This window comes from Aspergillus foveolatus (genome assembly GCF_047715535.1).
Source record: "Aspergillus foveolatus strain CBS 279.81 unplaced genomic scaffold BDW70scaffold_4, whole genome shotgun sequence".
Taxonomy (NCBI): Eukaryota; Fungi; Ascomycota; class Eurotiomycetes; order Eurotiales; family Aspergillaceae; genus Aspergillus; species Aspergillus foveolatus.
In genome coordinates this window covers 705,726-719,747 of record NW_027396068.1, presented here as the reverse complement: position 1 = coordinate 719,747, position 14,022 = coordinate 705,726, and the positions used below count along the sequence as shown (strand labels likewise).

Below are 14,022 nucleotides of genomic sequence, written 5' to 3'. Positions count from 1 at the left end.
ATACACGCAGATGGCTGAACCCGATGACCGCAAATCGGTAATTCCAACGCAAATTTTTTGTAAAAAAAAAGTGGGAAGACGGGTATATGACTGGGGCTTCTCTTATGTTCTGAAAATATCAAGAATTTTATACGTAAATTTACCCATATTGTACCTGCGTTTCTCTGTCCCACCCCACCTCGCCGACACCGCTCAACCTGTCTTCCCCAATTTTCGATATATATATAAGGGGGGTTTGAACTCTTGCCCATACATTGATCTTCTCGAATCCCACTTCTTGTTGTTTATTCTCGATCAGAACGTTCATTCAGCCGATCTAGGGTCTCACAAGGTTAATATTGCTCAACACAGATTCCAACTTCTTCCTTCGCCATGGCTTCCCTTCCTCCGGTCTACATCGTGTCTTATGCCCGTACTCCCGTGGGCTCATTTCTAGGGTATGATTATGCGGTCCAATGCTAATGTCATGAGAGGAGATACTAACACATGATCCTTCCCGTAGGTCTCTCTCAAGCCAAACTGCCCCGCAGCTGGGTTCGCATGCAATCAAAGGTATACGCCACTTCTAGCTCGACTACCAAAGGCGTTCTTGACTGACCTTCATCTAGCTGCCCTTGAAAGAGCCGATGGGATCAAGCCTTCCGATGTTGAGGAAGTGTTCTTTGGAAACGTACTCTCTGCAAAGTTAGTTCGCCTAATACCATGTCCGTGAGCGTTACTGACCCCTTTGAATAGTGTTGGCCAGAACCCTGCTAGACAATGTGCACTCGGTGCTGGTCTTGAAACGTCAACCGTTTGTACTACTGTCAACAAGGTGTGCGCCTCGGGATTAAAGGCTGTCATTCTTGGAGCGCAGACCATCATGACTGGAAACGCGGATGTCGTTGTGGCTGGTGGAACTGAATCCATGTCGAACACTCCTCACTATCTTCCCAATCTTCGTACTGGTGCTAAATATGGCAACCAAACCATGGTGGACGGCATCGTGAAGGATGGCTTGACGGACGTGGGCAAGCAGGAGCTCATGGGACTACAGGCGGAAGAGTGTGCGCAGGATCACGGTTTCGACAGGCAACAGCAGGACGATTACGCCATCCGATCTTACGAAAAAGCTCAAGCTGCCCAAGCTGCTGGTCTTTTTAACGATGAGATTGCTCCTATAGATCTACCCGGTTTCAGAGGCAAGCCTGGTGTTACCGTAACTCAGGATGACGAGCCAAAGAACGTAAGACTTCAAGCTGTCACTCTATCGTATACAGCTGCTCACCTACTTTAACAGCTCAACCCTGATAAGCTTCGCGCTATGAAGCCCGCTTTTATCCCTGGCACCGGGACAGTGACAGCTCCCAACTCGTCTCCTCTTAACGACGGTGCTGCCGCAGTTGTTTTAGTATCCGAGGCCAAGTTGAAGGAGCTTAACCTGAAGCCGGTCGCAAAGATTCTTGGTTGGGGTGAGGCGGCACAGCAACCCAGCAAATTTACAACTGCCCCAGCACTCGCAATTCCAAAGGCCCTCAAGCATGCCGGTGTGTCCCAGGATGCGGTCGATGCATTCGAGATTAACGAAGCTTTCAGTGTAGTTGCCCTCGCTAACTTGAAGCTCCTTGGACTTTCTGAGGACAAAGTCAATATTCACGGAGGAGCCGTGGCTATCGGTCACCCTCTTGGTGCGAGCGGTGCCCGTATCCTGACAACTTTACTCGGAGTCCTCAAGGCTCGGAAGGGCAAGGTTGGCTGTGCAGGTATTTGCAACGGTGGGGGTGGTGCCAGTGCTCTGGTTGTTGAGTACATCGCTTGATACGGTCATTCGTGTCTTCACTCTGCGCTTTAAATACCCCGGCTTTCATGCCATGATCTAATGTACAAACTAAAAAGATCGCAATGCATGTCAATTGTCGTCAATTGAAAGATCCAGTTTGGACCATTCGAGGTCTTACACGGGCCCTACGATATGCTACATACGGTGATAGCAAAGGTGTATGCTTCCCTAGCCCATTATAGTCACAGCGTAATAGACCTTGGGCGCAAACCGACAATACATTATCACTACAGACGGTCAATGTTCCTAGGTCCGAACTGGAGGAGAATATAGCATGTTATGCGCAGCGCCAGCGGGTGATAGGAATTGTATACATATACAGTATATATATCACGGTGTAATATAAGGATACATGATATATTCAATCTAAGCAAATGCACCAACGAATGCCATTAAAAGAGCTCCAGCGGCAACTGCTATACACGCTTCCAAGCGTCGCCGGCCCCGTAGAATCACGTAACTTTCTTCACTCAAGAAATCCTCGGCCAAGAGCTCTACCAAGCCGGCGAATAGCAATAGTCCACTGCTGATCGCGTTCGTGATCCCCACCATGAGAAGACCAGTAGCACTGGCTGGGTCATAGAAATTATGTAGAACTAGACCAATGGCTTGACCGATGGGGGTTGTAGTCCCATAGGCTAGGGACATTAGCCATGGCTTCATTGATGACGGAGGAAAGAGATCCGGGATTAGGGACGCAATCCGAGAACCTAAAGCGAAACCCTCAAATGTCTGATGGAAGCAGATGGCGACTAGAAGAACAATGAAAGAGGTGCCCGTGGCAACGCTGACAGCCATTCCGATAAAGATACTATGGAAAAGTATACCAGCCTCAAGGAGGAGACATTGCAAGAGCTGGCGTTGGGGGTTTTGCAACGTCATTTTGGGGTCCGTATTGTCATCCATGCTAGGGCCAGAAGAGACTTGTGTTGGATAGCAGGAACTCATGTTGGCGCGAGCAACCGGATTCCTGCCTTCTCCAAGTGCAGGAAGAGCGTCATTCTTAATAGAATTCGTTGAAGACCTGTCCAGGCTGAATTCTTCTGTTGAGTTCCTTGGCATGTTCGTGGACGCAGAGCTCTCACGCATTGCCGAAAGGTGAATATCGTCTGCTGATTCACTTGCCCCAAGGCGCGAGTAGTCTGAGTCGCGATCGCCATTGGCGTTCGCTTCACTAATCAGTTGATCATACTCGCTTCCATGGACATGGCCCGCGCCTTTCATGGCAAAAAACATCTCCACCAGAACGACGCCAAAGACCGAGATCATAGCCACAAAGCCAGGCATGGCGCGGTAAGTCTCGCTCCAGAATTGGGGAAGGCATGGATCGGTCAAGGAAACAAATGCCGTTGGGAGTAAATGAACGAAAGCCGTAGCAATTAGCACGCCCGTCCCAAAGTGTCTTGATAAGAAGAGAAATCGTCGGGGAATAGGAAGCCGCGGGAACCGGCGAGCGAGGATGGGAAATGAGCAGGCTTTTGATAATGAGTCCAAATAGTCATAACCGATGAGTGAAAGACATACCCAGCGTGCTTAGCACTAAGATGAGAAATAGCGCCATGACATGGAGCGAAGTGTTATACGCGCCTTGTTTGATCGATCCGCATGAAGATTTGGCATCGCTCGAATCCCGATAAATGTTTTGTCGGTGTAGCTCCTCTTGGGGAAGAACGGCATTCGGTATCCTTAAAAGCGCTGGGGTGCTAACCTGTGACTCTATGGAAGCTTAGGATCGTGCCACTGAAGCTGGTGAAGGTAGCCCTTGCACTTACTTGGATACTCCATATTCGCATGGCCTCGTATGTGTTCGAACTTTCGGACTTTTAGGCTTTGGACATATCAATAACCGTAAGCGGCTTCCTGACCAAAGAGTGCAAATTTTGTGTGACTGGGAGGAGTGCTAGCTCATGAAACCAACAGCTATAGCCAAGCGTTTAAGTCACTTGAGCGTCTAAGCGAGCCAAGGACAAATCGCATTGCTGCAAAGAAAAAAATGTTCTGATCAAGCGAAGTCCAATGCTGTTGAGAGAACACACGTTGTTCAGAGTCGTTATCTTATCAATCTACTTAATCTAGCTTAATAAGCGTCCTGCTCCGAGCCAATCTTTCTAACAAAAAATTCCTGGTCAGCCCGTCCACCCCCAATAATTAGTCCCACGACACACGAACATGACTCTGAGCTAGACAACGTCTAATAAACTAGTCGCTATTACCTATTTCTAAGTTTAGTCCACCCGCTGGTCCCTTTTGACCGAGCTGCATTGGCGGGGACATCAGGCGCACCAAGTTTAGGTGTCAAAGTTATTGTATCTGAGGTATAACTAGATTGATCATCATGCGGCAAGTCTGAGCCATGGGAAGATTCGTGGGAGACTGGTTGCCGAGAATCGTCCCATTCATTTTCTTCAAGCAATTCCCACTCTGCACTGGCCATTTCACCAAGGAGAGTTGACTTCAACCTGTCAACAACTTTCGTTGGAGATGGAAGCTTCCAATTCCGGACAAACTCTGTCCCCTCAGATGCACCTAAGAAAGAGTGTGCGGTGCCATGTGAATAATGACCAAGCATCGGAAAGGACTTTGTTCGCTGAATCATGGTCCTTGGGAAATCTTTGTGAGCTCTGGTTTGGTAAGAGCCCTTGCGTGTTGCGATCAGAGCGGATGACTGCCCGGGAGGCGCCACAAGAAGCTGCCACAGGTTCTTCCCAATATCGCAGACGTCTTCCCAAGAATCGGACCCTAGATTGAGCCCTTGACTACGGCAAAGCCAAGACACATTCCAAGCCAGCAGTGTGACCCCTTCGACGAAGAGAGCATAAGTCCCAGGATCCTCCTTGGCTAACCTTGGAAGAGATTTGTCAATACAGAGTGGCCGTGGCCGAGGCAAAGAAGCGTGTGTCAGTGTTGTGCGCGATGTCGGGCTTGAAGACGGCAACTGGTCGGAAAACGGCACGGCACGTACTTCCTGTGGAAGATATGATGCAGAAGGTGTGTAAATTGTGGGCAACGGATAGTCCTTATGAGGAAGCGTTATCTCTGCCGGGAGCCGCAGTGATAAATAGTTGGAAACAAGAACAAGGATTTGGGCAATGTAGGAGAACGACGTCGAGATATGGTCAGGTGCGGCGCCTGTACGAGTATTAATAATTTGCTTCACAGGGGAAGGTAGAGACTTTCCATTCATTTCCCTAAGGTCAAGGATACCCACCCCTCCAATAGTATATGTTTCCTTCATTCCATTGTTATTTTTCCTCACTTTTTGCCTCAAACCGTAGAGGCTAGCAGCCTCTCGGCAGAGAAATATCCGAGCCTCAGCTGTCTTGGTGTGGTTGGCATGCCAAAGATGATCCGTTCTCTTGATATTATTTTGGATACCACTCAACAATCCCGACTCTCGTTCTGACAACTGGTATAGAGCGGATTCCGAGTCGGACCGTTGTCGCGTTAACTTTATCTTGCGTTGAGATATGTCAAGACTCTTATCTTTGACCCGAGATTGGAGGCTTTTGATATGGTTCGCAACAATTTCTATTCTCGCTGCTGATCGTGACTGCTCATTTTTAATCCTTTGAATGGTCCAGAGTTGGGGCCTGCCCTCCTCCAATTCCGCATTATTATCTCCCCGTCCACTCAAACACTTTTCATGTTCGTTGTCTGCGTTTATAGCAGCTTCAATTTGCTGACCTAGGTATTCTCTTTCCAAAATGACACTGGCGCTATCGAAGCGTAGCTGGTAGAGTCGATTCCGAGCACATGTTGCGCATAGGAACGCGGATGCTTGAGTACGAGTGCATATGTCACAGCTCATTTCAGGAAATATGAAGCTGTTCAGTCAGGCTTCGAGGTAATCGTTCGGAGTCCCAAGTCATCGGGTAAGGATCAGTAATCCGGCTGCTCAGTTTCGAACCCATAGATGTCGATTGTTGGGAGGGCTGCATAGGAGAAGAAACGAGTCATGCCTAGCCTGATATTATCATATAATTAGGCACTGACGGAGTGAGCTTTTTTAGGCCGTGGTTGCGTAAAGTTGTAGGTGACTGCGATAGAATAACGGTTTGAGTAGTAAGAACCGTTAGTCGCGGATGGTGGACGTCACCTGATGATCACCTCTGTCAGGCATCACAAGACCGACAATGTTTTCTTCACATCTCTGATAGTCGTTTTAAGATAATGCCCCTTCAGATTTAGCTGCTTGCTTAGGCTGCAATTATAAAGCCAGATAATGCGTTCCTCAAACTGATGAGCTGTGAAGGTCTGAATACGCGTTCAATTAGATTTTCCGAAGATCAAATAACGGGCCACTCGTTGAACACATATTTTCCCTCGCGAATTTCTATAATTCTTCGTGACAGTAATCCGAAGCTGCACTTTCTTACTGGGTATATTGAAGTAGAGAATCTTCATATCAAACCACTCAAGAACGGGTGCTCTCAACTCGCGGGCTACGGATATGATATCCAACCGCTAATTGGGCTGTAAGTTCCGCCTTTATTTAAGCGTTGAGCATTGTCGAATGATAAGGTGCTAGTTCAATCACCGTCTGTTGCAGATCGTAGACGAAAACATGGCATCCGGCGATAAAACACCCTCTCGTCTTCCTGGCCCCAGGTCTGGAATGGCTCGCAGCAAACCCGTCCTCAAAGAGCAGTCTGTTGCCTCAGGAGATGAAGAATCGCAACTCAAAGACAGTATCAAAGACTTCGACTGGTCCCAGCTCGAAAGCGTTTACATACAGATGATGGAACAGCATGAGAAGTCCGAAGAAGAGCTCCGCAACCATATTACGAGACTGCTCCAGGTATTATGTCCGATAACAACACGCGCAATGGGATTTCTAAGATTGACCCTTAGATATTTACAGCCTGGTCTCAGACTACCGTTGTACATGACGAAAGCAGAGCCGTGAAAAGGTTGGTTGGCTCTTTCAGGGAGTAGGGCGCATCATATTGACCCTATCCATAGGTTCAGAACGCAGATGCACCATGTCCAGAATTCTGAAGAGAGCTTGGAGAAGAAGAGAAGACACTGTAAGTCACAATTGGTAATGGCTTAGATTCACCTCTAATGGCTCAATACAGATATGGATGTTGTCAATGCATTTGAGCGTGCACTTGCACTTTTGAATGATCGTGCGAGGCCTTAGATAGACAAAGTCTCACTTATAACTCTGGCTTGAGTGCCCCGTAACTGGTTCATGTTTTTGGTGTGTACTGTATGCCTTCAGAAGCAGACCAGGAGAAGAGAAGAGCCCATCGTCATGGGAGATTAATAGAATTGAGATTGCGAAGAGATTGCGAAATCCAATACCTACTGAGGCAGTTTGTTTCATAAGAAGCCTAACTTCCTACTACTCTTCAGGCGTCCTCAATTCTGCTAGCTCTGCCAACAATACTTTGCCATCGATCATCGGTGTTTCTCCTGGAATTTGCTAGCAAAGCCTCCTCCTCGGCCTCTTCCGCGTCCTCATCCAGTTGTTGTTCGTCTAACTTTGGAGAACGCAGAACCGAAGTGATAAGGGCAAGCAAGTAAACCCCTGCAATGATCAGTATAGACTCAGCAGACAACCTAGGGGTTACTAACCGATGAAAGCAAACTGGCTCCAGAAGAAGATTGCACCAAAAAAAGGAAAGCTTACGGTCACCCTATTTAAAACCGTGCTGGCAACACTGGGTGTACAGACCTGCTTGGCGGCATCACTATCAAACTCTTCCGAGCAACGCTTGACGACGCATTGTAGGTCAGGTAATACAGACGAATCGGACAGTCGGTCACAGAATGTCTGTGGTCCAAATGTCGCATACTGGGGTGCAACAATCATGGAAATCGAGTAGTTGAGAGCCAGAATCGCCAAGATCAAAATGGCCGTCATTACCAGTAAGGCCTGCGGGGAAGTATGACCTCTTCGAATCTTAAAAATACTGATCCACAAGAATCGAATGCCAACTGTGGCAATTCCGACCACCGTGCCGAAGAAAAAAAGTAGCACAAGCATAGTGAAGACCGCATAGTCAATCGGGAACACCTTGGCAGACTGTACGAATATTTCGTTGATGGGATTGAAGATATTGATTTGCCCAAGAACATACCCACAATGGCGCTTGCATATTGAGTTTTTGGCTTTGTCACTGGCGGTTAGGATCATAGACACCCAAATTAGTAGCACGAGGAGCAAGAGTATCAGCCCTACCAGCCGCCTGAAGGGGCGGAAGAACGTTTCGAGTCTGAACCACATCCTAGGAAGGAGTGTATTGCCCTTCGAGTCCGCCTCCTGTGCCAGGCGCTGCCTCCTGATTAGGGTCCGTTCTTCCCTGATTAAAGCATCCAGCTCTCTGCGATCCTTAGAGGATAGGTGATCGAGATTTCCCCCACAGCGGCCCTCTAATTGGCGCCGTCGTTCCCTGTTCAAATCAAGCTGAACAGTGAAAGTTGCGTTCGAGATTCCTGCATTCGATAGCCGAGGACCACCTTTAATCAAACGAATAGGTAGAACGGCAAGACCTGTGGATGTATGCAGGACATAAATATACATCCCAATCGTGATCAACAAGCCCAGAGCAAAAGTAAGGGCACGTTCGCCGCCTGCAAACCAGCAGTTAGCACTAACTTGAGAGCGAGTCTCAATGTGAGGGTCCTCACGGTTCTCTCCTAATAGACTCTTGAAGGAATCAAGACCGTTCCCACCATTGGCTCTGGAGATGGGCACAAAAACGCCGACAAGGAACAAAATTATGAGTATGGCAATGAACGATAGTGTATATTTGCAAGCACCCCAAGACCGCCGTCCGAATGATTGCTCCCCTGTTTGAGCTGCCACTTCATCGTATTCCTCATACCAAAAGTAGACGAATGGAACAACAAGAAGACAAAGAAGAATGTCCAAAGAATACAAGATGTAATATACAAGGGTAAGAGAGAACGTGATCTTATCCACTACTTCTGGAGTCGCCCAGTCCTTCCGTTGGCCCACAGAGGACGACACGGTAGACGAAACTAGAGCGACATCGACCGGTAGTAGAAGGATAGTTGCAAGAAGACTTGTGATTGCGACAACGCATGTCAAAGTCACTGATGGCGAGCGGTCGCGAGGAGCCTGATACACATAGATGAACACCGAAGCGACCGCAAACAAGATCGCCACCACGACTGCATAAACGACCCAGATTAGCGATGTTTGCAGAAGAATCATGCTGAAGCCTTTGACAATTGGAGATGCCTAAATCTCCTTCCGTTGCAAGAGCTTGAGGATAATGGACCTGACAGGATCACCTTACGTCATCGAATCAGGATCACGTGGAAGCGCGGAGAGCTCTCCGTGCGTGCGGAGGAAAATAATGATATTTATACCAATGCCCTGTCCTCAACCGCAAGAGCAATTTGAAACTGTCCAAACGTTTGCTGATTGGGACCAATTGACGGTCCTTTGGCACGTCTATAATTTATGAACGTTCTGACATTTATCATCCCAAGTTTTACGCCCCTCTGTCTGGCAATGTCTCTGGCCGCGCAGCACAGCTGAAGTGCAACGACGTAGATCCTCAGGTTATAGCCTCTTCACCGCACGAGCTTTTCTTTACCCCTTACAAGCCGAAATGCAGTGCTACACTGAATTGATATCTCCGACAGGAGTTACTCATGCCTTGGCAGTTCCTTTTCTTTCAGCGACTGCCAACAACCTGATCGTCGCCCGGACTTCGCTTCTCCAAATTTTCTCTTTACGCAATGTGTCATTGAGTGCACTTGATATGAAAGATCGACCGGCGCAACACAGGCAGGAAACGTGCAAGCTGGTCTTGGAGAGAGAATATCAGCTGCCGGGTACAGTAACTGATATCTGTCGGGTAAAGATCTTGAAGACAAAGAGCGGCGGAGATGCAGTTCTTGTGGCCTTTCGAGATGCTAAACTGAGCTTGGTTGAATGGGACCCGGAGCGCTACGGGTTATCCACTATTTCTATCCACTACTACGAGCGTGATGATATGACCCGTAGTCCATGGGCGTCTGATCTGAGCACATGCGGCAGTATCTTGAGCGCCGATCCGGGCAGTCGATGCGCAGTCTTTCAATTTGGCGCACGAAGTCTTGCTATTATACCTTTTCACCAGCCCGGGGATGACTTAGTGATGGACGACTTTGACTCCGAACCTGACTACGAGAATAGGGTAGACGGGAACTCGAGAAGTCATGATGAAGCTAAAGATAAAGACGCTGCTGAGTACCAAACTCCGTATGCGTCATCCTTCGTCTTGCCCTTGACTGCGTTGGACCCTTCAGTCATCCATCCCATAAGTCTGGCTTTCCTTTACGAATATAGGGAGCCGACTTTTGGCATATTGTACTCGCAAGTTGCTACTTCCCATGCCCTACTTCACGAACGAAAAGATGTTGTTTTTTATACGGTCTTTACGCTTGATTTAGAACAACGTGCCTCTACAACCTTGCTTTCTGTTACTAGACTACCTAGCGACCTGTTTAAAGTGGTAGCTCTTCCCCCTCCTGTAGGAGGATCGCTACTTATCGGATCCAACGAACTCGTGCATATCGACCAGGCAGGGAAAACCAATGCAGTTGGGGTCAATGAGTTCTCTAGACAAGCTTCTTCGTTTTCCATGACCGATCAATCCGACCTGGCCCTTCGCCTCGAGAATTGTGTCGTGGAGCGCTTTTCTGAAGATAATGGAGACCTTATTTTGGCACTCTCAACCGGGGCATTCGCTCTGGTAAGCTTCAAGCTTGATGGAAGGTCAGTATCTGGTATATCTGTTCAGCCCTTGTCCGGTCCATCAAAAGAGTTCCTGGCTTCGACCGCATCGTCTTCAGCTTTCTTAGGCAGCGGGAAGATTTTCTTTGGCAGCGAGCGCGCGGATTCTGTCCTGCTAGGCTGGTCTTCTTCCTCATCAGCAGCGAAGAAATCCTTCTCTGGGAGCACTTCAAATGATGGAAGTGAAGATGACGCTTACGAAGACGATCTATACTCTTCCGCGCCTGCTGCCATGACAGACAATCCTCGAACTCAACCGACCAATTCGTCCGCCGCTGCGTTTGGTGATCTGCGAATTCACGACAGGCTTTCCAGCCCTGGTCCTATCAGAGACATTGTGCTCGGGAGGAGCTCTGCAGCGTCTTCGCATGACACAAAAGGCAGCGGGCTAGAGCTAGTGGCAGCTCAAGGCTCGGATGAAGGTGGTACAATGGTGATTATGAAGCGGGAGGTTGATCCCTGTCTTGTAGCATCAATGGCTGCAGACTCAGCAACCTCCCTCTGGACAGTCTCTTTGCTACCGGATAACAATGATCAAAAACGCGACTATGTCATACTGTCGAAGCAGGAGAAACCTGACAAAGAGGAGTCCGAGGTGTTTGTGCTAGAGGACAAACTCAGGCTAATTACGGCGCCTGAATTTAATCCGAACCATGAATTGACCGTAGAAATCGGTACCTTGGCAAGCAAGAGTAAGGTAATTCAGGTATTGAGGAACGAGGTGCGAAGTTATGATGCTGGTGAGTGCCTGTTAGTTCGAAGAAGAGACATACTAATTGAGTAGATCTTAAGCTGGCTCAAATCTATCCGGTATGGGACGAGGACGATAGTGATGAGAGAGTAGCTGTCAATGCTACTCTCGTGGACCCTTACTTGGCGATCATACGAGACGATTCAACCTTACTACTGCTACAGGCCGATGACAGCGGAGACCTTGATGAGGTGACATTGAGTGAGGATGTCGTAAGTCAAAAGTGGCTGTCTGCCTGCTTCTACAGCGATAAAGCTGGTTTCTTCGCTGCTCCTTTTACCTCGATCCTGTTCCTATTGAACCAGGACCATCAGTTATATGTGAGTGTATTGACCTTGCCAAGCTACTGTAGCCTAACCGACCAGATATACCGACTGCCTGACTTTGCCGTAATATCAGTTATTGAAGGAGTAGGCTGTTTACCGCCTATACTGTCCACCGAGCCTCCCAAGCGATCTACTACGCGTGAAAGTGTAATCCAAGTCGCTGCTGCGGAGCTTGGTGACTCTTACAGCAGCCTGCCCTATTTAATCGTAAGCTCTTAGCAATGCCTTTGAAGTGAAACTTGCTGACTGAAAAGCTTCGAACTGAAAATGACGACTTGGTTGTGTATAAGCCGTTCTTCACTCACTCAAAAGAGCTGACTGGCTTGAAATTCCTGAAAGAGGCAAACCATACACTTCCAAGGACTCCCAATACGACAGACGAGTTGCAATCAGAAATTAAACCTCTTCGCATCTTACCGAACATTGCGGGCTGTAGTAGCATCTTCATGCCTGGACCTTCAGCGGGTTTCATTTTCCGAGCTTCAACTACCTCGCCCCATTTTATTCGCTTAAGAAGTTGCTATACCAAGGGGCTAGGTTGTTTTGATTCTCCAGATAAAGGATTCGCTTACCTAGACTCGCATGTGCGTCAACCCATTGTCTCTTTATGATCGGATACTAAGTCATATAGGGCCTTCATCTAGCTAAACTTCCAGAAGGGACACAGCTTGGCTACCCATGGATAATGAGAACGGTTCCAATAGGGCAGCAAATTGACAAACTGACATATGTGTCTGCTTCCGACACGTATGTTCTCGGGACATGTCAGAGATGTGAATTTAGATTGCCCGAAGATGACGAATTACATCCAGAATGGCGTAACGAAGGTATATCCTCCTCCCTCCTCCTCGCCACCTCCTTCCCCCTGACCCCCCCCCAAAAATATAACCTTCGCTAGACATGGACTAAGCTGCAGTAGAAATATCCTTTCTGCCGGAGGTGAACCAAAGCTCGCTCAAGATCGTGAGTCCGAAAACGTGGTCTGTTATTGACAGGTATGCTTCCTTATTCCTTACCAGGACCAAAACTTATTCTCCAAGTTATCCGCTGGAGCCCGCTGAGCATATAATGGCTATGAAAACCATGAGCTTGGAGGTCTCTGAGAATACACATGAACGCAGAGATATGATTGTGGTGGGGACCTCGCTGGCTCGCGGAGAGGACATACCGTCGCGCGGCTGTATATATGTTTTCGAAGTTATTGAAGTAGTTCCTGACCCAGAACAACCTGAGACGAATCGCAGGCTGAAACTCATTGGCAAGGAGCCTGTGAAGGGAGCTGTGACTGCGCTATCCGAGATCGGTGGCCAAGGCTTCCTCATTGCTGCGCAGGGCCAGAAGAGCATGGTCAGAGGTCTGAAAGAGGACGGAAGCCTTCTGCCTGTTGCATTTATGGACATGCAGTGCTATGTTAGCGTGATCAAGGAACTCAAGGGAACCGGAATGTGTATTTTTGGAGACGCAGTGAAGGGTCTCTGGCTCGCAGGCTATTCGGTATGTCCATTATCTTCATTCGGAACAAACCTAACTGGTCTTAGGAGGAGCCTTATAAGATGAGCCTTTTTGCAAAAGATCTTGATTATCTCGAGGTACTAGCAGCAGATTTTCTCCCCAACGGCAACAAACTATTTATTGTCGTTGCCGATAGCGATTGCAATCTCTACGTACTTCAGTACGACCCTGAAGGTGAGTTACCTACGACTCTTTGAGAATAATAGGGTTTATTCTAATCGACAGATCCAAACTCGTCCAATGGCGACAAACTGCTGAACCGCAGCAAATTCCACACCGGAAACTTTGCCTCCACCGTAACCCTTCTGCCACGAACCCTAGTCTCCTCCGAGCGCGCCATGTCCGGCTCTGACAAAATGGATATCGACGGCACAGCACCCCTTCACCAAGTCCTCGTCACCTCCCACAATGGCTCTATCGGCTTAGTGACCTGCGTCCCTGAGGAATCCTACCGCCGCCTCTCAGCCCTCCAGTCCCAACTTACAAACACTCTCGAGCACCCGTGCGGTCTTAATCCTCGTGCCTACCGCGCCGTCGAGAGCGACGCCAGCGCCGGTAGAGGCATGCTCGACAGCAATCTGCTCCTCCAGTACCTGGATATGAGCAAGCAGCGCAAGGCTGAAATTGCGGGAAGAGTTGGTGCCACGGAGTGGGAGATTCGGGCTGATCTTGAGGCTATCAGTGGTGAAGGACTCGGGTATCTTTGATAAAGTTTGGGGCTGTTGGTATTGTTCTTGTTAGATCATCTAGTCACTTCACTGTAATCCATGCCGCAAACTAGTCAAGAGTAATTTTTCTACTTACCATGACATTTTGCATCCGGTGAAGCAGCAAACGGATCCGTAAACTGTACATA

The 14,022-nt window shown here is 48.3% G+C and overlaps 6 protein-coding genes across 6 annotated transcripts; 3 read left to right on the top strand and 3 right to left on the bottom strand.

Annotated features, from left to right (window-relative positions):
- Positions 1-104: 104 nt before the first annotated feature.
- Positions 105-1,992, top strand: erg10B (acetyl-CoA C-acetyltransferase). The gene is made up of 5 exons (XM_073745001.1): positions 105-437; positions 503-552; positions 609-684; positions 736-1,225; positions 1,280-1,992. Exons 1-5 carry the CDS (start codon positions 373-375, stop codon positions 1,796-1,798), a joined length of 1,200 nt encoding a protein of 399 aa, XP_073600051.1. The 5' UTR covers positions 105-372; the 3' UTR covers positions 1,799-1,992.
- BDW70DRAFT_84069 (putative ZIP family zinc transporter) lies at positions 1,992-3,811 on the bottom strand. Its single transcript, XM_073745004.1, has 3 exons — positions 3,592-3,811; positions 3,344-3,533; positions 1,992-3,294 (listed from the first exon to the last, which is right to left on the bottom strand). Exons 1-3 carry the CDS (start codon positions 3,610-3,612, stop codon positions 2,186-2,188), a joined length of 1,320 nt encoding a protein of 439 aa, XP_073600050.1. The 5' UTR covers positions 3,613-3,811; the 3' UTR covers positions 1,992-2,185.
- Positions 3,812-3,858: 47 nt separating this feature from the next.
- BDW70DRAFT_128726 (Atg14 domain-containing protein) lies at positions 3,859-5,826 on the bottom strand. The gene is made up of 2 exons (XM_073735477.1): positions 4,997-5,826; positions 3,859-4,948 (listed from the first exon to the last, which is right to left on the bottom strand). The coding sequence occupies exons 1-2, from the start codon at positions 5,625-5,627 to the stop codon at positions 4,029-4,031; spliced, it is 1,551 nt and encodes a 516-aa protein (XP_073600049.1). The 5' UTR covers positions 5,628-5,826; the 3' UTR covers positions 3,859-4,028.
- Positions 5,827-6,383: 557 nt separating this feature from the next.
- Positions 6,384-6,962, top strand: BDW70DRAFT_156386 (uncharacterized protein; the record flags this gene model as incomplete). The annotated part of the gene is made up of 4 exons (XM_073740177.1): positions 6,384-6,617; positions 6,671-6,729; positions 6,782-6,846; positions 6,898-6,962. The coding sequence occupies 4 exons, from the start codon at positions 6,384-6,386 to the stop codon at positions 6,960-6,962; spliced, it is 423 nt and encodes a 140-aa protein (XP_073600048.1).
- A 211-nt stretch (positions 6,963-7,173) lies between these two features.
- BDW70DRAFT_147484 (putative LMBR1 domain protein) lies at positions 7,174-9,005 on the bottom strand (the record flags this gene model as incomplete). The annotated part of the gene is made up of 2 exons (XM_073738725.1): positions 7,174-7,352; positions 7,400-9,005. The coding sequence occupies 2 exons, from the start codon at positions 9,003-9,005 to the stop codon at positions 7,174-7,176; spliced, it is 1,785 nt and encodes a 594-aa protein (XP_073600047.1).
- A 153-nt stretch (positions 9,006-9,158) lies between these two features.
- Positions 9,159-13,935, top strand: BDW70DRAFT_84001 (cleavage/polyadenylation factor CFT1). Its single transcript, XM_073745000.1, has 9 exons — positions 9,159-11,317; positions 11,362-11,648; positions 11,694-11,861; positions 11,909-12,238; positions 12,286-12,481; positions 12,574-12,649; positions 12,695-13,148; positions 13,193-13,340; positions 13,392-13,935. The coding sequence occupies exons 1-9, from the start codon at positions 9,409-9,411 to the stop codon at positions 13,871-13,873; spliced, it is 4,050 nt and encodes a 1,349-aa protein (XP_073600046.1). The 5' UTR covers positions 9,159-9,408; the 3' UTR covers positions 13,874-13,935.
- Positions 13,936-14,022: the final 87 nt, after the last annotated feature.